Genomic DNA, 26,007 nt, shown 5'->3' with positions numbered 1-26,007 from the left:
GATTTCTGGCTTCCAGAACTGAGAGATAATAGACTTCTGCCGTGTAAGCTACGCAGTTTGTGGTGCTTGTTTATGGCAGCTCTAGCAAACTAATACATTGCTGGAGAGCCAAGAAGAAAAAACAAGAGCAAGCCTTCACCAGTTTGTTGAACTCTTTGTAGATCGCTAAAGCTCTTTGATGTGCATTATCCCACCTGGCAGGGCTGACTTCATGGCAGGAGACCTGTATAGTCACGCAGTGCTCTGCTCTCAGAAGCTCCTGGCACTTGGTTTAATGCTCTGCTGTTGCCATCTTGAAATTCTTAATACTTTTTTAAACAAGGAGCCCCATATTTTCATTTTGCATGGGGCCCCACGAATTATGAGACTGGACCTGTCACCTGGTTATTGCAACAATCCTGTGAGGTAAACAGGGACTTTATCATTATTTGTGTTTATTGATGATGAAACTGAAGCTGAAAGAAGTTAAGCAACTTGATCAACGTCAACAGAACTACCCAGAGGTGAATCAAGAACTGAGGTTTCTGGGGCAATAACTTCTGTGTTCCATCCAGTTTTGAGATTCTATAACTCTAGAACTCATCTAAAAAGTGAGAGGATTTGGAGGTAAAACCATTACATAGTTGCCTTGCGTATACCCAGTTATCTTGACTGAAGTTTCACATGTCAAGCCAGGCTCGGTGTCTTCTGGATGACCCTTGATGTCTGTTGGCTTCCTACTTAAGAAGTTCCTCCACCAGCCTCAGCTGGCGATATTGTCTTTTTTATTGGTCTTCTCTAGTCTACTTTTATCTGTGTTTCTGTTAGACACTGCATCTCTGGAGAAGCAGAGTGTTTGCCTGCCTGGGTCCCAGGTTCACCTGACTTGGATTCAGATAGAAACTGCTGACCTCGGCCACTGGATTGTGCCCTTGGTCAAGGACCTTGAGAAATAACTTCAGAAATCAATTAGCCTCCTCCTGGTTCTAGATATTTCCTGGGATAAGCCAACTCGTCTAATCTGTGTATTATGGACATTCCCCATCTCTTCCTCCTCTGTCCTCTCTCTTCCCACCTCTGTCCTCTGTCCTCTCCTCTCTTCTGTCCTTGCTTTACTGATGCTCTTCCATCAGGCCAATGATCCTGGTCCCTTTGATTTTTCCTACCCTTTCCCTCAGCCCCTGTTCCATTAGTTTTCTTATCATTTCTCAGTTCTTCATAGCTCTGCCCCCAGAATCACCAACATATCCTGAAGATTCTCAAGTCAGTTACATCATCAGTGTCCTAAATAAACATATTATAATGTTGTGCTTAATTTACTCTTGGGTTCCACTCAAACAGATCATTTTCCAAATCCACCAAAATTTTTGGAAGAGGTTTTGGGGTTTTAAATGTTTTCTTTACTACAGAATGGAACATTGGAGGGGAAGGTGTGCAGTAATTATATTTTGGTTTTGCTTATTCATCCTCTGAGATAGACATAAGTTGTGTGCCTACATTCCTTTCTTTGGAATTCCTTTCTTTCTCCCGCCCCATTCTGTGTGGGTCTGGTAGGGCTGTTAGCCAGGTACTCTACCCTCCTCACTGCCTCCCCATATGACTTAGGCTGGCCAATCAGAGCATTCTATCCTCCAATGATTGTGTCAGGGATTGCCATGTGACACAAGCAACACCAGTCAGAATCATCCTGGACAATGGGTATATGGACACTAGAGAGGAAAAGTCTCACTTCCTGTAGAAATGGGCAAGCATGGAGACCAATGCTCATGAGAAAAACTAAAAGTGGGGAGTGGGATCTAGATTTAGAGACTACAACTTGACAAGATCTTTAATGTTGATTACTAGCTCATCGAATCAATAGAGTTCGCATTGACCAGCATCCATTTAGAGTTATATGGGCTGGTGGTGTTGGTGAAAACTCAAATCTGGCCAAGAAGTGCTTTGAATTGCTCATACCCTAGAGCAGCAGTTCTCAACCTGTGGGTCGCGACCCCTTTGGGGGTCAAACAACCCTTGGGGTCAAACAACCCTTTCACAGGGGTCACCGGGTACTCGTATGTGGGCGTATCTGCATATGGGCCTGCAGACGGATAGAGGAGCGGTGTCTCGGTTCCTAAGATCATCAAAAATATGTGTTTTTCCGATGGTCTTAGGCGACCCCTGTGAAAGGTTGAGAACCACTGCCCTAGAGCAATGCTTCTAGATGGGGGATAGTACCATTCTCAGGACTTTTCTTTCTTTTTTTAATGTATGTGGGTTTCTGGGTTATTACAATGTTTGGGAGGTGCTTTTAGCATTGGGAGGCAGGAATGCTAGACTATTGCAAATCCTGCAAAATGAAGAATTGTCCTATTATGTGCTCTCCCACTGCATCCGAGGAAAAGGTCAAACTGTAAAGAGAATCAGAGTCCTGGTGTCACTGAGTGAACACATGTGTCCAGGCCTGCAGATTCCTGTGATCGCCCTCAGGCTGCACTTTTTCCATTTAAGCCCATTTGAGCTGGGTTTGGTCACTCGCAACAGAAAGAGAACTGATAATTTCACACACGAAGGAGTAAAAGTGCTCTGATTTTCTGTAATTGCCTCTCATAAGTCTCTAGTCTTCTTCACATTAAATTAGCCCTTCATGATAAATCGGGTGAGTCTTCCATCTACTGACCAATCTGACTGTGTCATTCCCATGACTAAATTTCTTCCTGGCCCCTCGTTGTCTGTACACTCCTTCGCAGGCATAGAAAGTCCTCAAGCCCTGACTCCTCCCCACCTCCCCAGCCTCGTCCCTTGCCACTTCCTGCCTCACACTCTACCCTCTAGAACAACTGCACTGTCTGAAGATTTCTGCTGTTTCGTATGTCCATGCTATTGCTCATGCTGGTCCCTCTACCTGGAATACACCTTCTCCTTCTTTCTTCCAGACTCAGCTCAATTACAAATCCCTCACAAATCCTTCCATGAGACCCAGGAGGACTAATGCCCCTGCTCTGTGCTCCCAGAGCACACAGTGTATACCTCAATCTTATGACCATTTTATACTAGATTATCTGTTGGCGTGTCTGTCTCACCCACTAGACTAGAAGATTCTCAGATTCAGGAGTTGTGTTTTCTTCAACTTTGTCTTTCACCGCACCTAGCCTGCAGTGGTTTCCACATTGCACGTCCTTGAAGAAGATACGATTGGACTGAATTGGCCGTTATATAGTTAAACTATTCTTTCCAATGTATCCCATAATTAAGTCACCTTGGACAACATCTGAGATAACCTGCAGTTTATATAATGTGTCATTCTTGGAGTGAACCACTAGTGTACCTGTGACTATCTGTTATGACACTTGTATGAAAAAGAGCTTTTTATAGGCAAATAATTTTGCTTGAATTACTACTTAATTAAACAAAGAAAAACAATAGAATCTCTATCTTAAGTCTAGAGGAAGGAAAGCATTTTTTATTTACACAAGGCTCTTTTTGTTACCCAGGCAAGTATGGAGGGGTAGGGGCACGGAAACATTGCTTATAGGCAGAGGTGAGGGACCCACCCAATAGCAGCAGGTACCTATTCAGAAAGGTAAAGGAAATACGATTGGTCCTGAGCCTCTGTTGTTCTTTGGCCTGGTTGGGGAATGAAGAAACTAGTCCCTGTAGCATCTGGGCATCTGACTCTGTATCTGTAGACGTAAGCTGCACTCTCCTTTTCTCTTTATCAACTCACAGCATCCCTGTTTTCACTGTTTTTGTCTCAGAGGAATTGGCAGGGTGAAGAGGGTGAGGAGAAGTAAAGAAATGTATATTTTTAGCCATGACACAGCTGAATGTTCTCAGCCTTCTTTTACAACCACATTTAAAAATAAATGTCAAGGGTGAGGATTTAAGTGATTTCTTAGTTATCCACATCCTCTTCCTTCCTTAATGGGGGCCTGTCTTCTGACTCATTAACCCTCTGTAGAGAGTTTCTTTCACCTCCAGATATAGAAATCACTAGCTGGTGGAATGCATACAATTTCTTAAGATATCACATGATACGCTTTTGTTTTAAATGTCTAAATATACACATTGAGCCTCAGTGTAATAACACAGCTGCTCATATCCAAGGATACAGACATGATTTACCACCAAAATCATACATTAAGTTATTCTTCCACTCATTTTTTTTCATGCAATATTTCTGAAAATATACTCAGGGTAAGAAATCAGGCCATTGTACACAAGGATGAACAACAGCCGCTCTGCTTTACAGGAGTTGCCATACAGCCAACTCTTTCTCATAGGGATGTCTGAGGTTTGCTGACATTGGACCCACTGGAGGTTCTCAGTAAAATATAGATGCCTGTACTCCAACCCAGCTTTAGTTTATCAGATCACATATGAGATCATGTATTTGCCTGTCTTCAAAATACCTTCTAAATATAAGTGATATTCTTACTTTTCAAGAAGAGATGATGATAATCCCATGAAAGGGTGTGTGTGTGTGTGTGTGTGTGTGTGTGTGTGTGTGTGTGTGTGTGTGTGTTGACCCCCTCAGTCTCCTCTAGGTGTTACTTTAATAAGTAGGACTTACCCACTGTGGTCAATGAGACAGACACAGGTTTAAACTGTGTTTTAACTCTTACTGGATATATGGCCTTGGGAAAATTATCCAACTTCTTCAGATTTATTTTCACATCTGTAAACTTGGGATAAAACCCACCTCACAGGGTTACTTTGAGAATTAAATGGAACAACCTGTGCAAAGCTTTAACCCTGCACCAGGCAGGTAGTGATGGCAACCAGTCATTCCTGATTTATGGGCACTCTTCAATATGAGATGTTTTTCCATAGCAAACTATTTGTTTTCTGCCCCAGATATAGGAAATCAAAAAATCGAACAGTGAACTCCCTCCTCCCACTATTCTGCACCCCGTGGTTTAGAATGATTATTTTTATTTTAAATTGACAGCTTTATTGAGGTATGATTTACATACTGAAAAATTCACCATTTACAACATAAAAGCCAATGGTTTTTAGTATATTTACAGAGTTATGCAACCATCAACACTATTGAATTTTAGAACATTTTCAAAATGAGTTCTTAATATCCGTGTGTAAGTGTGTATGTACGCCCTCCTTAGGGAAGTGAGCTGTTTAATAGAATTTCTTAAAACAAATAAACAATATTATTCACAATAGTGGATATTTTCTCCTTTATATACCTTGGGAGACTACAATGCTGTCTTTTTTAAGATTTTTTTCTTCATCTTTCCAATTCCTCTTCTGGAATTGTCTTCAAAATTTTATTCACATTGTTTTAAATGTCTTCAGTTGTGATGGATCTTCTTTTGAAGATAGATGTGTAAGTGAACAAAAATAGTACTTAGCTCCCTTCAGTTACTAACAGGGGAACTCAAACTGGTTAATATTATTTGGGGGCTCAAAAAATCAAGGTGTGGCCATAAATTAGTGAGACAGGTGTTCTGGTGCAGCCCATATGCTAACTCTGAAGGCATCAAGAATCAACAAATTAAAAGAAAATCAGTAAATATCAGTTCATAAAGTATACTTCTGTTGTAATTATTTGGGTAAATCCAAGAATTAAATGAATTCTGAAAAACTTTGAACCAAGGTCACATAGCCTTGATACTTACAATATTGTACTATGAATATGCATCTGGCTACATGTCTCATCTGCAGTCATGAGAGGTTTTGTAATATTCATCTAATATTGCCAGCACTTACACCTGTTCTGATATAGTGGAAACACTCAACGAGTACCCTGTGAAAAGCCAGAATGTCAAGACACTCAGCTCCAGGATGTCCATGACTCTGCCCAGGTAATACCTGTGTGGATTATCTGCATTGACAGAAATATTTCCTTCAACTAGTTAAGTTACTGTGTGGAATTCAGAGGTACTGGGTGCTGGGTTCTGGGATAAGACATGTGGATTACTGACTTAACCCCAGAGCAAAACACAAGTAATTTATGAATAATGCATTACTTTATATTAGCAACCCATCTCTCCTTACAAACATAAACAAGAGCTGACTGCAAAAAGTGTTATATACACAGGACATAGAAGATGCATTTAAAAAATCTTCATACCAAATGTTATCAATTTCCTTGTCCAACCCTTGAAGTAGTGTCAAAATATATTAATGCATTATTAAAGCAGAAAAAATTCAGAACCAAATAGAGAACTCTAAAACCTAGACATTTTTACTTTATATTTTTAGAGATTTGGAAGAAAATCGGCACTTCTTCCTCAGGCTGCAGTAATAATAGCAAGCATGTATTGTTTGTATTCGAAATGGTTTAAACTAATCATCTCCATATAATGCATCTCGTTATTTCATTGCACAGATTTTCTTGTAGCTGGATATTTCAAGGTGATACTTTTGACAAATAAGTGAACAGAAGGATCCACTGGCTTTAATTAATATTAGAAAACGAATTGTATGGATTCAGATATCTTGGTATTACTACTTACGAAGCACTCGCCCGTGCCCACTATTTCATTTACTAGCCCTGAAGGTACCGATCATCTTCATACTATAAATGGGGAAACTGAGGCTGAAAGAGGTTAGGTAAAATTGCCCCAGGTCCTAAAGGTATTGCATTGCAGAACCAGAATCATATGATTTAGACGCCTGGCCCACTGTCCTTCCTCCTGCACGTCCACCTCGCCCCCTTGATAGCTCACCCTCACCATACAGCTTACAAACAGGTTTTGAGAGCTACTGCCTCGCTAGACCATCCTAGGGAATCTGAACACACTTTAAAATTTGGAAACAAATCCACTCTGAAAAGTAAGTGCCAAGGCTGCTGCTATTTCTACCCCAGGATCACATCAGTGGTTAGGTGAACAGAGAGGATTCTCCTTCTTCCTCCTACAGTCAGGAGAGAAGCCTGATGGTTAGAGACGTGGGATGTGCTGTTTGTTGTTAATGGTGGGAAGGATTAATAATATCTTAGCATAATAAGACCAGGACTGTTAGGAAGAAATAAGGTAATGTTACATGAATAAAAGGAAAATAATTTTCTTACTTAGATAAAATTGGGGATCCCAGATAGAAATGAATCATGGTGGCAAGACACATTTGAATTTAGATACTCCAGGAGAAAAGCCACCAGTGCACTGGATGGAACATTCCATGACACCATCCCCGGCCCCCCTCCATCTCAGAGCTCATCGGCTTCCCTCCCCAGAGACTCAGCAGACCCAGACCTTGAAACCAGAGACAGCCTCTCTCCTTGCAGAGCAACAGTCAATGGTCAGAGAAGTCATGGACATTCGCTCCAGAGGCTGTAAAAACTGCAAATCATGAGAAGGAACCAAAGGAGAAGACTTAATTATCTCTGGAAGGAGGAGGGAGGAATGAATGCTAGATCCGGGGAAGAGCAAGTATCAGTGAAAAGCAAGGAGACAGGTTAAAGGGAAGGGACGCAAGAAGAAAGGCAAAAGGAATGTGAAGGGAGAGAGAGGAGAGTAAAAAAAGAGAGAGAGCAACCCTTTGAAGACCAGGAAAGGACCCATATTCTCACTCAAAGACACACCCCAGCTAAGGACTGGGCAAAAGGCCTCACTGCTTGAGCTACCGGGGCGGAAAACAATGGGAGGAGGGACATAATGCCTGCTTCCCAGTCTTGCCCCTGAATCTACACAGCAGCAGAGCAGTGATCTAAACTCTATAAGCACCTGCTTAAACCCATGTTGTGTCCACTGGGTATGTGGTTTGGGGAAAGGCAGATGTGGAGTGTCCACTCCAAGGGGGATGGTTTCCTGCTCCATGGTCATGGCTAGGGCAGCATGAGAGTCCTGTCAAAGACATATATCCTCCAGGAGAAACAGCCAGGCAGACCCCTCAGGTTCACCACGTGCTCCCCACTGTAGAGGCCAGCTAGTGACCCACCTGTCAGTAGAAAAGGAAAGAACCTGGTATATAGTTGTATATATCCACCATTGACCTGATTTGCCTTGTAATTGAAAGCAGTTAACTAAATCTTACCCCACCTTTAGGAGAGCAAGAGGGCTCAGTTGATAGCACAGCTAGTGTAACCTGAAAACATAGTGACATTAATTACCCTGCTCTCCTCCTTTTTAGAATTCCAGGCATTCTAGGAAGCTGTATTTATTTCAACTGATAGTGCAGATTTACAAAAAGATACATTAATGCATGGTTATTAGAACTACTAAAAAAATTTAATATAACTTAAGCACACAAGATTTTCTTCAGGTCGCATACGCTCTAAATGCATTTAAACTGTAATCTCCCCAACTATTAACATGTTTAGGAAGACAAGGGTAAGGAATGTTTGTTAGTTGTCTCTCTGACATCCATTCCCTACCTCCCTTTTCCTAATAGAACTAAAATTTTCCAGCAATGGAGTTTGCAGAGAATTGGTTCCAAAACCTCCCCGATTCTGAAGCAAGCTCTGATTGGCTTAATTCATCATAATGAGCTACCTCCTAACTATACTGATTGGCTCAAGAATGAGCACCTGGCCACAATCAGGCCAATCAAAGCCAATGAGGTTCAATTAAAGGATTTTCACTAAGCATCGGTTATGCCTTCCCACTGGATATGAAGGAGCAAGTAGGTAGCCCTGGGAGTTTCCAGCTGTTTTGGGACAAGAAGGGAAGAGCCTGTCTGAGAATGCAGCCACCAAAACAGCATATATATGTATGTATATATATACATATACATATATATGTGTGTGTGTGTATATATATATATATATATATATATATATATATAGAGAGAGAGAGAGAGAGAGAGAGAGAGAGAGAGAGAGAGACTACCATGTAAAGGGACATACACATCTAAAAGTTTTCACTGATCATTTGGACTTGGAATTTCATTTTCATAATGAAATCTCATGAAGAACCACAAAATACTGACAACACTGACAAGAGGCGTGTAGAAAAGAAAGGTTCTTTCACTTGAGAGCTTTTCCTCTCCCCTCCTTACTGCTCCCTCTCTCCCCTCCTCTTCCAAAGGAAACACTTGGGTAAATCCTACCAGGCTGAAGCTAAGTGCACAGAAGACTGCTTTCGTTCTGCAGGAAGGTGCTGAGAATCTCCCATGCTTAAGTGTATGGTGTCCTAATGTATTCACAATCTAGATTTCCCTTCTTTTTGTAGGTAATACATTCTATGACCTCTTAAATATCTGTCATTATTATCTGGTGAAGAAAACACCATCAGCCTTAATTCCCCACCTGCTAGGTGAGCGTTGGGCAGGTGTCAGTGCCAATTACAGCGGCAGCAAGTATAATTTCTGGTTCATGTGTTGTTTCTCTTCAGGATTGTGGGGCCCAGTTTTCAATCCTCTTTGTATCCCTTATCATAGAACCGATATTTGAAAATGTCCATGATGCTGTTGCTAATGTAATGGTTTTGGTATCTGGTTAAATCCAATATGGCACTTACCTGGTGTATAGTGTATGGCAGTTGTCTTCTATCCACATTACTGCAGCCACCTAGATATGGGGGTGCTGGACAGTAGCACTGGACCTTGCCCCAATCATTCAACAGTTAAATTTCACTGTCTGGATAAGCAAAACTGACTGTGCAAGATTCTTGAGACAGAACTAGCACCACAAAGATTGCTTTGATTCTGCTCACTCCGCCCCCTATTGTTAGCTCCAGGGCTCCAGGTACATACGACTTGTTAACAATGTCCATGGTGCCATCAATGCCTTCACTTTGTTTTTTCCTCTCCCCAGTAACAGGAGCATAGATAACTGTGCGTGGCTGCCTTCTCCGGGAGGGCGAGTGCAGACAATCTGTTAAGTTTCGTATTGCTCCCTTGCTTCCCTCCCTTGTTGACTAGATTGTTTCAGGAATTTGGGGGTGGATGATTCCACAAATCCAAAATTTAGGCAGCTTGTAAGTGCTAGGCATGTCGTCAGTTCCCATGACCGGTGGCAATGTGTGGCCAGGCGACCCTCTCTGGTAAGAGCCCATGGGAGCCACGTGGCCAGTATAGGATAGGACCTGCATTACAGGGCCCTGCCCACCCAAACATACACATACATAAATTTAGTAAAGAACACATGGGGCCGGCCGAGTGGCGCGTTGGTTAAGAGCTGGCTTGGGATGCCAGCGGGCCCCGGTTCGGATCCCACATACGAGGGCCAGTGACACTGCCCTCCATAGCTAAGATGCTGAACAACAGCTCAACCTGGAGCTGGGCTGCCGGGAGTCGCTGGCGATGGCATAGGCTGCAGCCCCTGTGGCAGTGGGTTGCCATGGGCTACCGTGTGTAGCCAGCAGCCAGCGTGAGCGGCCAGCAGCCACAGTGAGCAGCCGTCCAGAAGCCTGCGACTGATCTGCCTCACCTGGGAAGAGCGCAATGATGATGCCAACTTGGGACAGTGAAGCAACGTCCTCCATAACTAGACTGAAGAACAAAAGGACAGCAACTTGTCTGTTCCCCTTCCCCCAATTCCCCAGTTCTGTTCCCATCCCCCAATTCCCCAATAAAAGTCTTAAAAAAAAAAAAAAGAACACATGGGCGCTTTTGTCACCAGGGATCTGGCACTCAGTGCTGGCTCAGTGGACCCTATGACCCTTACTCTTCATTTTCATCATTAACATTGATCAGACCCCAGGGAAATGCTGCTCATCTTTTGTGCAGTATCCTAAAAACAAAAGTTACAGCCTCTGAATGCCATGAAGGTCTGTGACACTGCTGATGTGTGACAGGAACACTATTTAAATCCAAGAGAGCATAGATTAAAAAAAAAAAAGGTCAATTTGTCAAATCCTTCTCAGGTTGCATGAGTGCAATGATGCCTGCACTACAGAGTGCTGTTTCCCAGGGGTAAGAATCGTCCATTTTCTTGCTTTTGGTACTCCAATTTGTGGCTGCAGATGTACTCAAGAATTAGCCTGGTTTCATAACATTTACACCTGACAGCTAAGGAGTGACAGCAATTCACATTGCTTTTAAATGTGTGTCTATGAATGTTGGGAGTACTGTATGGGTTTAGATATCTGGGTGGGTAAGAGATGGCACAAATCACGAAATAAATTATAATAACTTAGATGATAAAATTATATTATTTTTATTGTCAGTAATTTTATTGATCCCATTATAATGTTGGATGTGATATATTATAATTCATGGGTTATCTCAAAACATGAATATTGCTTCAATTTTTAAAAACAATTTCAGTGGTAAATGCTTCAACGAAGTTTCTCCAAATTGAAATTGATAAACTACACTCTAAGAAATGCAATGGTTTAAGAAACGTGGCTTAATTTGACATTAAGAACATCATCTTGATTGTAACAACATATTTAGTGTTTTGCTAAAATAAAGGTGAGAAAAATGAATTTATGGAAAAACAAATACGATTTATGAATGACTACGCACCCAGACATAACCAGCCCATTATCAGAACAGTCAAACATATACAATAATGACTAAATTCAGTCATCTTTGATATTCGGTCTTATGAAAACCTATAGCTTCTCACTTATTTTACCGTTTCATTGATATGCAAGTGTCAGGGCGAGAGTAGCACACACTTGAACAGCGTATTTCATAAGTTTTAAATATATAGGCGTATGCCATACGGGCTTCCATTTTGTCCTCTTGCCCTGGCGCACAAATGGTGGTGTCAGGCCAGGGGGTGGGCGCCCGCATACGGGCGCCCTGCCCTCCCCGCCCGTTTCTCAGCACTGCGCTCTGGGCCGCTGTCCGGCAGGTGCGCAGAGGCGCCACCCCCGCCGCCCACCTCCCGGGGGATTGGCTGCCACGGGCTGGTGGGCGGCCCCAGGAACTGAGTGAAGTCGGGGGTCGCCGGCGCTGCCGCTTGGGGTCCCAGGTGCCCCGGACAAAACCTCCGCGCGCCGGCTGTTGGCCGCCGGCTCCTGCCGCGCGCCCTCGCTGTGACCCAGGCGCTCCCTGTCCTCTTTCCAAGCCCGCTTGCCCTTTCTTGCTTCCCAGAGACCCCGGGGTCCTGCCCCTGTGGAGGAGGGCGTGGAGGTCCGGGCCTCGGGGCCGCGCGCGTGTCGGAGCAGGCGGAGCGCGTGGGCCCGGGACGGCCGGGCAAGGGGCGCGGCGTGCGGCCGCGGGCACGGGGGCTGCAGGAAGTGGGGCAGGCGGCCGCCGCGACCCCGGCTCCGCGGGGTTGGAGATACCCGGAAACGAATTCAGCTTCGGTGCCCGCGCGAGCCCGGCGTCTCGAGGGGAGCGGGAGGCGCGGGCGGGCGGCTGCTGAGTAATCCCCCGCGGCGGCGGGAGGCGGGAGGCGGCGGCCTGAGCGCCCACGCTCCCCGCCGCGCTGCAGCGGGGCCGGCTCCTCCCTCCGCGCCGCGCCCCGCCCCGCCGCCCGGCTCCTCGGCGCTCAGGGCAGGTAGAGCCGGGCTCCGGGCGCGCGAGGGGCCCGCAGCAGCTGCCACCCCGCCTCGCCTCGGCCCTGCGCACGGCCCCGCGCTCCCATGGCCGGCTCCGAGCAGCGGCGGCCGCGGCGGCGGGACGACGGAGATGCGTCTGCGGCGGCGCCCCTCCAGGACGCGGAGCTGGCCCTGGCCGGCATCAACATGCTGCTCAATAACGGCTTTAGAGAGTCGGACCAGCTTTTCAAACAATACAGGTGACCTACGCGCCCTGCGCCCCTGCCCCGGCCACGCGCACCGCGGGTCCAGCCCAGGCGCTTCAGTCTGCGGCTGGACCTCCCGCTCCCACTGGTCGCTAATCCCCGGCCGCGGTCCCCATGGTGGCCTCAGTCGGCCTGATCTGCAGCCGGCGTTTCTGCGCCTTTGCCACATCGCCCCTTTCCACCCCCACCCCGTTGTCCTTTCTCTCCCTGGGACCCGCCGCGCGTCCTCCCCGCGCTCCCGCAGTCTCCCCTCACTTTATCCCCGGCCTTGTCCTCCCAGAGGGGCTCCCAGTGTTTGTGTGTTTCTCTGTCGCGGGGTCGTCCTCCGACGGAGCCCGTTGGCTTTGGGACATGGGACCGGATGCGATTTGAGGCAGCGGTGAGCCTTGGACTTGCAGTGTTGTGACTCCGGCTCGCGTGCTGCCCTAGCAGCCCTTGTGGCACGGAGTTACACCAGCTGCATGGAGCCTGTTTCTTGTGTCTCGCATCACTTTGAATCGTTGAGCATTCCAGACGCTTTTATTGTTTGCAAACAGATATGCATAATTGTCTCGGCATGCAGGAATTTGAGAAAAAAAGAAAATTGAATCGAATTCGGCTCGCTCACCTCTCTGCCTGTCTTCTAAAACTCAGTCCTCAAAATGAGTTCGTAATGCCTTTCAAGTGAGCGTATTTATTATGGATTTCTCTAACTTAGAGGAAGAAGAAAACGGAAGGATTTTGAATGTATGTAAGAGTGGAAGGAACAACACGTGTGTTCAGTTAGTTATTTTTATTCGTCTTTTTAAAAATGAAGGAAAGAACTGAAACCTGGTAGCTTTCTCGTGAGTGTGGGAGGAGCCTTCAATTTCATTGGGGACGAGAAGCATCTGCCTTCTGGATTAGGAAGCAAGTTTGTGATTTGCCGGTTGAATGTTGACAAGACTCATGTTGATTAGCAGCTTCCCCGTAAATGGTTAAGGGTCATATGCTTCGCACTTTTTAGACCTAGTGGTTTGGCAGGAATGAAAGGAAAGCTTTGTAGCTGTGATTGAGAGTCACAGGACAGGGGAGAGCGCCACAGGGTGAGTGAGATACAGACGCAGGTTTGCAGACCTCAGGGAATGGTGGTTTCTACCGATTGGAGCTTCCACATTCTCAGTGGCAAAGCAAATATTTCACAATAGTAAACTTTTCACTAAAGACATTTTTCTTTTAAATCAGTTTTTTTTCACCTGAAAATGAAACTTATCAGAACAGTTTCTTTTTAAAACATACATCTGATTTCAAGCCAGAGTTTTATCAAGGCTGTTCATGGAGACCGGATTTATAAGGTTTAGTTGTCGCACAGTCTCTCTTGTGTAGTTTATTTAGCCCTCTGAGAATGTATGTAATGAAAAACAAGAACATCTGAATGTTTCACGTACTGTTTTGAGCTCTGACTTTGTTTAGACTGCCAGTCTCTGTTTTATGAAAGAGGGGTGGAGAAAGTCTTAGAATCAAGTTTACTTTCTCCAGTTGCTGATCAAGATAATGGTGCTTGCATGTCTTGATACCACCTGCTTGGAAATGTTCTGTGTTACTTATTTTAATGATCATTTTTCCTTCTAAACTGCCTTAGCATAGTACTACTTAATTACTACCGCCTGGTTCCTATATATTGAATGCATGAAATAACAGTATTTTTGCTGTTATGTTTTATCTAGAGAATTTTATGCAGTGATAGTAGGGAGCAGATTTTGAGTGATAGGAAAACTCTTCGCTCACAGCAACAGCAGAGAAATGCACCTCGAAAGGTGTTTCTCTGTGGATGAGTCTGTTAAGGGTGAGAAAGGGGGGAAGTGTCCAGGGAGGATTTACATTATATGGATAGGAGCTGTTTGCTTGTATATTTTTTTCAGTTACAGTTGACATACAATATTGTATTAGTTTCAGGCATACTACATAGAGATTAGACATATATCTCACGAAATTATCACCCCATAAGTCTAGTACCCATCTAACACCATACGTAGTTGTTACAATATTATTGACTATATCCCCTTATGCTGTACTTATCTGCTTGTATTTTGGAATGGGAACTGAAGATACAGAAGGAAACAAAGTATCATAGTATCTGTTCTCTGTCAAGGGCAGTGATAGGCATGTTTCCTTATATTCTCAGTATTCTAGTGACAACTCTAGTAGGTGTATTTTATCATGGCAAGCTTATGACGAGGGACTCGAGTCTCAGTATTTAGCACTGTGGTTCTAAGTCAAGGGCTCTTTTCATTATACCATTCTACCTGTCTCACTAAATCGATTATATTTTGTAATTTGCCCCATGATGACCTTGTTCTCCAGCAACTTAAACTTTTTTATCAGCTTTCCTGCAATCAGGCTTGCAACCTTAGTTTTATGACTTTTATAGCTGCTGACGGGTTTCTCAGAATTTGCTTCCTTGCCTATAGAATGGGAGTAGCACACATAGTGTGGTTGGAATGAAAAGAAATAATCCATGGGAACTGCCACAATGTAAGCACTCAATAAACACTAGCTAACTTTTTTTTTTTTAAGATTTTATTGGGGAACTGGGGAAGGGGAACCGTGTTGGGGAACTGGGGAAGGGAACAGCCAAGTTGTTGTCCTTCAGTCTTAGTTGTGGAGGGCATAGCTAGTTCAGCTCCAAGTCCAGTCACCATCTGGCTGCCCATTGGCAGCTCGTGGCAGCTCAGCTCAAGGTGCCGTGTTCAATCTTAGTTGCGGGTGGGCGTAGCCACCATCCCATGCAGGAGTTGAACCTGGCAGCCTTGTTGTTAAGAGCGCATGCTCTATCCACTGAGCCATCCTGGCAGCAGCTCAGCTCAAGGTACTGAGTTCAGTTGCGGGTGGGCATAGCCCACCATCAAACAGGCAGTCTTGTTGTTAGGAGCACGTGCTCTCACCAGCTGTTGGCAGCTCAGCGGCAGCTCAGCTCGGGCGCAGCGTCACTGGCCCATGTGGGAATCGAACCGGGGGCCCTGTTGCTCAGAGCTCACGCTCTTAAGCTAACGCTTAACCAACTGAGCCTCTCGGCTGGCCCAACACTAGCCAACTTTTGTACTCGATGCCTTCCTCACAAATATTATGCTTTCATCTTGATAGAGTTTGAGTAGAAGATAAAATGTCCTGTATGAGGGTTACTTTTATATTTAAAGTTAGCCTCACATATTTCAGTTGAAAGATTTAGATTCTATTATGCATTAGGAACTTGTCTTCCTGTTCCAAAATTGAATGGCCCTGCTGGAACACTCAGCAGGGACTTCACCCGAAGTGTTTGAGGAACACATGTAGCTCAGTCTACAGACCAGAAATTGGTTATCTCCTTTCTTAGGATTGTTTTGTCACAGAAGACCAACCTTCCGTTAATCTTAATGTTACAATTTAACAGTAGACACATATTTTGTATCTAGCATAACAATAACATTTTTATTAAAGCAAGGCCATTTTTTCAAGCCACATTACAAGGATGATAAGCTTCACCAACAGCTACCTAACGAGAAATGATCACTTTGTAGAAACAGATTATCATGAAGGCCATTCTGTATTAGTGGGGAGTCTGGATTGTATAATTCAGACATCATACATATAGGAATTAGAAATATATGCATAATAGGGCCTTACTTTTGAGATATAAGACATGCCATAGTTGGGATTTCAAAACGTAGCTGCCACTTCCATTTTAACTACAGCAGTAATCTAACGAGCTGCCCTACTGTTGGTGCTAAGCTGCCATCATGCACTTGGAGATGTGCTCCCAGAAGTGGGGATACATTGGTGCTGCTTTGAGGCCTTTCCACTTTGAGCCCAAAGACAAACCAAATTCCCAGTCTTGGTCTTAGAGCTCAGTGCTGTAATCCTGCGATGTTCACCCTCCTCCTAAACACATACACTTAACTGATGTCCACATGTGTTGACACACTCCAACCTTTAGGTAGTCAGGCACAGGATGAGCTAGGCTGTGGTTGTGTACTCAGACAGGCATGAGAGATTTTTAGGTGTTAGGGTGTAGGAAGACTGGGAGAAACATCCATGGCCTGCAGTAGCCTGTAGGAGTAGAGAGAAGGAACTTGTAGTCTAGCTTGAAGGAAAATTTTGTAGAGGAAATGAGGCCTGCGCATCATAATAGGGTAGAAGTGAGTGAGATTAATTAGAAGGAGTTGGGAGGAATGAGGGGGACAGGGGAGGAGAGTATGAGAAGTAGTGAGGTGGAAACAGAAATCTAGGAAACAGTGAAAACCCCACTTAGAAATGTGACATGTCACCTGGAGAAGAGGGATGAGATTTGCTAAGTTGATCAATATTATTAGGTTGTCACGTCTGATGGCTCGTTCTGCACTTACTTTCTTCTCAGATCCACCAGTCGGTCCATGTTTCCTGTGAGTCAGTGCTGCTTTTCAGGGTTACTTTGCTGCTAGGTGGCTGGTCAACTGATGACCATTGTCCCTCACAGCGTGGCCCTCACGTCCATAATTAACCCCTGGCTCTTTGGGGCTCAGGGTCCTCAAGTCACAGTATTTTTTTTTTACTTGAAATATTACTTTGGTTTTTAATCTGAGAACTAGCAGAAGAGATGAAGCACATTGAGCTATGAGGAAAGAGAGGACATTTTGAGCTCCTGGCCAAAATGAGCTTTGAAGTTCTTATTTCCACAGGCCCGACATACTGCCCCTCCGTCCCTTGAGGCCACCATCTTCATCTCCTGCTTCAACTCCTGGCATTCTTTCTAACGTTAAAGTATCTATAATTATTTCCCTTGCCAGTGCTACCACCGATTTCTGCCTGTAGATATTATTAATAAAATCATATTTTGTCATTGACAGCTGAAACAAGCATATAATGGTTATAATGAATGTTCGTTGAGGATGGATTGCGTGAATACGATACAGAATTAGTATGTAGTTGGTATTATGAATTGTGATATTTTTCTTTTCTACTTTGTTTTAAATTATAAAATGGCAAAAACATGTATTAAAAGCAAAAAAACAAGAAAAACTCATGGTAATATGTGTATATTTAAAGTGAATAATGGATCCTAAACTGTTTAACACAGTTTATGGCTCATACCACAAAGCCATGCCAGGTATGGCAATTAAGTTCGTGAACTTGTTGCAATGATGTTGCTAACCTTTTTTATATCAGAGGGGTTATTCATAATGAACTTGTACCAACTGGACAAATAGTTAACTAGGTATCTTATTTGGAAGTGCTGAAAAGTCTACATGAAAAAGCTATACAAAAACGACCTGAACTTTTCGCCAGCAATTCATGGCTCTTGCATCACGGCAATGCACCAGCTCACACGGCACTGTCTGTGAGGGAGTTTTTAGCCAGTAAACAAATAACTGTATTGGAACACCCTCCCTACTCACCTGATCTGGCCCCCAATGACTTCTTTCTTTACCTGAAGATAAAGGAAATATTGAAAGGAAGACATTTTGATGACATTCAGGACATCAAGGGTAATACGATGACAGCTCTAATGGCCATTCCAGAAAAAGAGTCCCAGACTTGCTCAATTGAAGGGTGGACTAGGCACTGGCGTTGGTGCATACCTTCCTAAGGGGAGTATTTCAAAGATGACCATACTGATATTCAGCAGTGAGATATGTAGCACTTTTCTAGGATGAGTTCGTGAACTTAAATGTCCGACCTCGTATGACATGTGGCCTTGTTTGTTAGTGTGTTGATTATGAAGCCAAACTTACCATAGAGATGGCTCAGTATAACCCAGGGATTGCAAACTATGGCCTGCTGTCTGCTTTTTTTGTAAATAAAGTTTTACTGGGACCCAGCCACACTCATTTGTTGTGTATTTTCTGTGGCTGCTTGTGCAATACAACACTTAGAAATGGCTGTGACAGAGACCACATGGGTTGCAAAGCAGAACACATTTGCTCTCAAACCCTTTAAAGAAAAAGTTTGTTGACCCCTAGTTCAGACCATAGTTCTCCCTGGAAAAACTCAAAAGGCATGTGAAAGAGACCTGGGCCAGTAGGCGTCTGAGCTTCTTTGCCCAAAACCATGTCAGATACTTTGGAAGAGAGGAAAAACTTGCAAGCCGCCCATGATTTCTCCATGATTTCTCCATGATTGGGCTGCTCTTGCTGCCAGAGTCTTTGGCGAGTCCATAGATGCAGAAATACAAGAAAAGGAGAAGCAATGAGAAGCAGAAGTGGTGTAAGGCAGGAGAGACAGGAAACTCATTTGTTGCCTTTTCCATCCTCCTCAACTCACTAGTGTGTTTGTAAAATACATTACATTCTTTTTTCAACTATTGCACTGTCTGAAAAGATCCCAATTAAATATTCATGAAAGACTCATTTGGCTTGATTGGGATTTTTAAAAAAATGCAACTGCCTGTAGAATAATAGGAGAGTTCATATAGGAAATTATCATAAAAAAGTGAATATCTGTATGGAGGGGTGTGTGTGTGTGTGCAGACACACAAAGTTAAAGGCATGAACCCTTAAAAGACTGTGCTGTGAGTCACACAAGCTACGCTAACAAGCAGTTTGGTGAGATTACCACCTTCCCTTACTCTAATCGAGAGGAGCTCTACTAAGTGAAATTTTGCAGAGGATAAGACAAAAAAGGGAGAGAGAAGTAATACTGAAGCATAGAACACTTTCTATTCCATTTACACAAACCACCTGTAGATCCCGAAACACATCAGATTTCAGGGGTCTAGACCTTTTGCACAGGCTATTTTAGGTCCTAAAATACCATTTTTTGTATCCCAGCCTGCTCAGGGTAACCTTTCTACTTAGCAACGTCAGGGGGACTTTGAGGAGGCTGATGCTGAGAAGGACTCGAGAAGAAGAGAGTATAAAAGAAGTACAGAGAATAGATGGCTGTGTAGCAAAGATGAATTTCTCTGTTATTTCAAAACTTTGCTTGGCACCAGCTCTCCCCCTGAGAGGGGTTGGGGCTGGCTGGGGAGGAACTCATCTGTGTCTTATGCCTTTTCCACCTGTTACTTCATTCCCTAAATTCATATGCTGTTTAACCAGTAACCTAAGCGCAATTTGGGATCAAATAAGGCCTTTGTTGGGCCAACCTAGGAATCTAATGACCACTTAAAGCCTTTTTGTTATAGGGGGAATTCATCCCAATTTCTGAACAAATGACTTTGCATGCATGTTTGTGTTATTTTTAATTGAGATATAATTAATATATTGTTTTAGGTATACAATATTAGTAGTTCAGTATTTGTATAGTTACAAAAACATGTTTTTATATAAAACTATTTATAAACTTGCAATGTAAGAAGAGACAATTATGACTTCCTGGAATTTGATTTGAAGGTTGAGAATAGGGGCTTTTCTTCACAAGTAAAGATGATTGATAGTTTGCCATCTCAGCCCTTTTCCCCAGCTGTGGTTGCTTTCTCCATCTCTTCCTTCTTGCTCACAAATTTCAGAACACAAGAAACACATCTACACAACAGGTAGTTACTTCTGTCTTAGAGAAAAACAGTCCGTTATTGCAAGGAAAGCCCCTAGAGAGTGTCTTCCCTGTGCAGACACAAATGTTGAGAAGCAGGTCCTTCCTTCAAGGAGGTATTGCTTACTTAATATCTTTAAATCTACCTCAAAAAGAGTCACGTTGACACTTAGTCTTGTCCAAAGCTAGAATATCCATGAAATCACTGGTTATGTGGACTTATTTTGCCTAATACACATAAAAATAAACATAATGGTGCTTACTCTGTGCTGGGCCACATGCCAGGAATCCCCGTCTGTTAATTCTCATGTAATCCTTCCCCTGTTTTGAGAGGGCTGCCCTTGTTACCTCCATCTGTGTAGGGGGAGGAGAGGAAGCCCAGTGACATTGAATGGCATGCCCAAGGTTTCACAGTAAATGGGAGGGCTGATTTGAATCCAAGCTGTACAGCGCCAGAGTCTGTGTTTAACCGCTACACTCACTATCTCTCTTCTATAACTTTTATGATAAGAGAAGTTCACCTGTGTGCTGCTAAAGCTGGGGTGAGTCCACAGAAATCTGCAAACTATACTCCTACGCCCAGAGGCTACTCAGAAAACCACCAGAGAGGCCTGTCCTCAGGGAATATGTCACCCCGGGCTTTAGACCCTTTGTGGCTCCCAGTCTTCTACTGGGTAAAGTCTGAGGTCCTGGCTTAGCATAGGATGTCCTATGATCTGGTCAGTGCTTCCTTGCCTGCCTTCTGCCTCTTCCCCTGTCCCTTCCCCTCTGGTCGTGCTGCAGTATTTTGCATCATTGAACTAGTTTTTGCTTGTCCTTCAAGACGCAGCTCAGATTTCCATGAAAAGGTGATGTGACTCCTCAGTACCCCTGCAGCATCCTTCCACCCCTTTTTTCAGCTCTGGGATGTGTGGACATTGACACACTGCTTGTCATAAGCAGGTAACAGCTCCTCTCTGGCCCTTCAAGTATCTTCCCATCGGTGCATCCAGGCTGCCCAGTGCTTAATGTGAGGAGACGGGGAGCAGAGCCACCACTGAGCACAAGCTCGTCTTGACAGGTGCCATTGAAGGGAAGGCTGAGACCCTGATGAAGTCTCCTGCTTCTGACATGGCCGTGCGTCTCAGCTGTGCCTGTCCTGCCTGCGCAGGTGGAGCCCTGGGAATCAACTCTTTGAGTGAGCTATCCTCTGCTCAGAGCTGTGTCCGGTCAAGAGGAGGCCTGCCCTAACTGGCTGGCCCTTCCACTTCTCCCTTCAGCCACCCGTGGGAATCTGGGTGACCCCTGAGTGGCAGTGGCATGATATGATCTGGTATTATTTTCCTCTCTGGCATGAGGAGGCAGAAATCTAGCTCCCCGCCTCCAAAATCCCTATCCTGAGTTGTAGGAAGAACTAGTCTCTGGAAGAAGTTGGTGATTGAGAGGGGAAACTTTCTAGAGCGCCGGCTCTTCACTATATCAGGTCTGCTAACCTCTTTTTATAACAGATATTTTGTAATTCCCCTTCTATGATTCTAAAATGAAACTGATAGATGAAATGACCTGCCCATACATACAATGTCTAAAAGTCAATAGAATGCACAAATAGTCGTGTAAAAAAGTAAAAAGAGACTCATAATAAAATATACCTGTATTTCAAAATGTAAATGCTCAGCACACCTTCACCAGAAGATAAGGTATAATAGCTAGATGCTTGCATCTGTGTATAATGAATAATTTTGGATTTAAGAGCAGAAGCCATTCCATAGTAGAAAAATGAGAGAGCAGGTGCTTTTTAAAATAAATGAAGTAACAGACCCAACTTAACATACCCAGGTAAGAGAAAGCGGGGAAATCCCCTTTATTGAAGTGGGGATAATATGCCCAGGCAGAACGCAGACTGTTGAAGTGGAGAAAATGAGGAACATGACATTTTTGCAATGAGCCAGGCTGCCTGTGTCAGGGTAGTGTCAGAATACTTAATTCCCTGTGTTAGACACAGGATGTATGTTGACCAAGTGCCTTAGAACACAGATCGCCCATCTTTAAATCCCTCCCCAAACTTACTACTTTGGAGACCAATGCCTTTAATAGATGTCTAGGCTTAAAGGAAAAAAAACGAAACAGTTTATGGGGAAGTTGGGGCAGCGGGGGCGTGGGGTGGTGCATGACCCAAGGACCATATCAGAGTAAGGTAGAAAAATGAGAAACCTAAAATAAATATGTAATTTTCATGATATAAATTTCAGTATGCCACAGATTCCTAATATTAATGAAGATCATTGGTATCCGTATTTTATGGATTTTTAATAATTTACTTGGCTTTACATACAGAGGGTGCCAAAAAAATCTATACACACTTTAAGAAAGGAAAATTGTATTAAAATTGTAATAATATATACCGATAATAAAAAATGAATACAAGTCACATTTGACTTCTGCAGTTACCAGAGGTGCTCAAAGTGGTTACCATCAATGTCCAGACACTTCTGATTACAACGAACTACTGCTTGAGCAACGCTGACCAAAGTGTCCACTTGTATACTTTTGGCACCCCCATATATTTAAAGGAGCTTTGAATATCCCTGTTAAATTTTGGCATGTGAGCGACAAATGCAGACTAGTGTAGCTGTAGTGTGTTGGCTACTCAAATGCCATAAGCAGTGTTGCTGTTAGTGACATGATTTTCTAAAATTGAGAACAAATTTTGAGAAAGGGTATATTGAAACAGTGCCCAAATGGCTTTGTGTTTCTGTGTCAATGGAGTTAGGTTTTAGAACTAAATAATGATGAACAGTTTTTTATCCCTGTGAACTTCCAGATGTTCAGAAATTGTGCAGGACATGAGACAGCACACTGGACTGTCTTGCACACTGCAGGATGTCTTGCATCTTAAGTTCCACTACTATCATTGTGTCACCCGAAACAGTCCAGCAGATTTCCAGAATGCCTCCACTGAGAGGCAGTGAGCTTGAGGGCAGGGCATAAGCTTAAGCCAAGGTTTGATCTCTGAAGCTGAAATCCTGGGGCTACTATGAACACCACAGGGTGGGGGCTTTCTGCGGACAGGAAGGAAGAGGCTGGCACGGCTGCTGCTGAAGAAGGCAGTGCCTCCATTGCATCTGTGACCACTGTGCTTGGGTAGAGCACCAGATTAGGGTTTCTCTAGTGTTGGGCCCCACGGGCTACTGCTCCTAAACACCAGCTTTTCCAGGTCACACACATGGCAGCTTCTAGGGCCCAAACAGTTCCAGGAAGGGCTGTCAGCAGTGGTTCTTCTGTCCCTCACACGTGGATGGAAAATCACTGGGGCCCCTTTCCTACTTCATTCTCCGTGTGGAGCTAGCTTGCGGGACCTGTGTCTTTCCAGCCTCAGGTGACTTTATTTCAGAGGCCTAGTCCCCTTACCCTGTCCCTGCTCAGGTCTTTCTAACTTTGACCCTCAGGGAATAAACTGGTCCACATCCTTCCCAAGAAGTGAATAAGCTTTACTCACACAAGAGACGCCAAATCCCCAGGACTAAGGACAGTTGTTGCCCTGAAGTTACATAGCCAAGGGGACCACAACAGTGATTCTTCTATAATGGGAGGAAATAAGGCAGAATGCTTCCTGATGGTTTTCTGTTCTGTTGTACTTAGAAGCAGCTACTTGGAAGTAACCATATGCACAATTGAATCTCTGAAAGGGTGCCTGCATACACAGCTATACAGAGCTTTCCCTGGTCCCACCCTCAACCGTGACATCGTCTGAATTCCATAATACATGTTAGCCCAACCTGTTCTTACATGCCGATCACACCATCTTCTTGCTTGCCGAGTGGGGCTTTTGTAGGAAATGTGAGTCTGAGCACGATGCATCTCTCTCTGAGTTCCTATGATTAATGAGCATTATTTGCTGCTCTTCCCACTTTAGCCGTCTTACTATCTATGTAGATCCTTCTGCTATGGAACTGCAATTTCTTGCCTCATCTCTGCAGCAGCCCTCCTTCGGGTTTTACTTTATGGAAAATATTCAGCCATTCAGTAACCCTCACCAGAGTATCAGACCTTTAAATGTTTGCATCATTTTATCTCTATCACAAGTTAAATTTTTGGTACTATTCTAACAGGACAGAAAATGAGGGGAAATGACATTTTGTATCCAAATTCAAGTTGAATTTGCTTAATGGTGGAGATTTGGGTTTTGAGAAACAATTGGATTACGCTAAAATCTATGCTGTGTGGCCTCTTTAGGATTGTTTGCAGTGTAATGAATCACTGTCAGGGCTTTAAGTGCTTTCCCCCACACCCTCATTTTGAGTAGTGAATTGCAAAATCTCAGGTTATGTATTGTCAACTGATCTCTGGAGCAAGAAAACTGGTATTTTTGTGTCTTGTAAAACATGCACGCCCTCTTCCTTATTTAGATCTAAAGTAAAGAAGCACGTTGAAGTTGAATTCATCAGCTGCATACTTGTCTGATGTGACTTTTGAACCATCCAAGGTGAGAATGGCTTTTGTAGGCCTGCAGTTATTAAAGTTGTCCATCCACATTACAGCAAGGTTTGCATCGCTTTAATTGCTTGGAAGAGTTTTGTTTATACCTGGAGTGCCGTGGGCTTCAGCTATCAACCACATGGATCTGAATGCTTTTTGGTTGTTTCTGTATTTATGGCTGATGAGGCACTTGTTACTTTGGATTATAGAAACTACAAATTGAGTTAGAAATTATGCCTCTTGAAATAGCATGGAAAAATAGGGGGAGGCATGGGAGAGAGGCAATGGCTGCCTGAAGTAGTTTAGCCAAACATCAGGACCTGCTATGGTGGAATTCTTAGAGATTCTAGCTCTGCAGGAATTGCCTAGGTAAAAATGGCAAGAAATGACAGAAAGGTTTGGGTTTTTTCTTTAGCCCTTGTGTGGCATCTCGGATCTGGGTTTGGCATGGAAGAGAGAGCAGTTGAAGCTAACCTTGAAATTGGGAGCTTTCCTCTTGATAGAAGAATGTCAAGTTTTATCTCCAAGTAAAACAACACAAAACCTCTGCTGTTGTGTTCAAGTCTAAATTTATAGTGAAGGAAGCTTATGAATAATGAAGTAAACACAAATGACATTTTGTGACCTGTGCTCTACTAAAAACTGAAGGAAAATGCAGGTGGCTCAGTGAGAGAGAGACACTTCTGCGTGAAGTTCAGTTGTTTACTAAGAACTTGGTTAGTAAAATTTTACTCTGAGAATAAGTCTCTAGCTTCACTTTAAAGTGCCTTTTAACTGATAATAATAGAGAAATCTAAAATTTCTGAATATTATCTAAAATAAATTAGTGTTTGAATTGCCTGTATAAACAGCTTTATTTGAGGTATTTAAGCCTCAAATAAAGTATTCATGCAATTTGTTGGTTATTGCTGCAAATTAGAAATATTTGTTGGTTATTGCCACACATAATAAATAACGACTATAACTTGTTCAGAAAATAATGAAAATAAGTTAATCGATTTTGTTACTTTTAAAATCACCCTTGTTGAAGGATTAATTGGATTGGAAAGGCTTTACAGGTAGTTGATAAAATGTGGTTTGGATGATCTCTTTGTAAATTGCTTAGCAGTGCAGGCTCCATCTGCTATTGGCATATAGTGGAGATAATTGAGTTATTTGTATGACTCAAGATAAAGAAGGAACTAATGCTGATGAGTTAGGGATATATTTTATATACAATAAGGACAAAATTAGGAGAACTATAAAAAAATTTGACTTTAGCCTGGACAGTGAGGTTTTTTTGGGAGCATATCAGTGACTCTAAATGAGCATCAGGCCTTAGCAGTAAATGAATATGAATTAGCAAAGCTAGAGAAGAAATCGGAATAAATTAGAAGTATTATAACCTTGTAATCATACAACAGTTTTGATCTTTGCTTGCATTACTGCACAAGCAAAGAATGACAGTGAATGGTAATCAAGTGGGTAATCAACATAGTGATGTGCACTATGTTGTGTGCATTTCATCCTTAATGCCAATTCTCTCAACTTAAAATCCTGAGTTTAAGTAT

The 26,007-nt window shown here is 43.4% G+C and overlaps 1 protein-coding gene across 1 annotated transcript in view; it reads left to right on the top strand.

Moving 5' to 3' along the window:
- Positions 1-12,295: 12,295 nt before the first annotated feature.
- Positions 12,296-26,007, top strand: part of TTC39C (tetratricopeptide repeat domain 39C) — a 116,064-nt gene continuing 102,352 nt past the window's right edge. Inside the window, exon 1 of the mRNA XM_019656145.1 lies at positions 12,296-12,553. Within this exon, the coding sequence (XP_019511690.1) occupies positions 12,399-12,553 (155 nt within the window). The 5' untranslated portion in view covers positions 12,296-12,398. The remainder of the gene's footprint in view (positions 12,554-26,007) is intronic.

This window comes from Hipposideros armiger, unplaced genomic scaffold, assembly GCF_001890085.2.
Source record: "Hipposideros armiger isolate ML-2016 unplaced genomic scaffold, ASM189008v1 scaffold_255, whole genome shotgun sequence".
In the NCBI taxonomy this organism is placed as follows: Eukaryota; Metazoa; Chordata; class Mammalia; order Chiroptera; family Hipposideridae; genus Hipposideros; species Hipposideros armiger.
The sequence above is the reverse complement of the archived record's forward strand: the minus strand, read 5'-3'. Positions and strand labels throughout refer to the sequence as shown.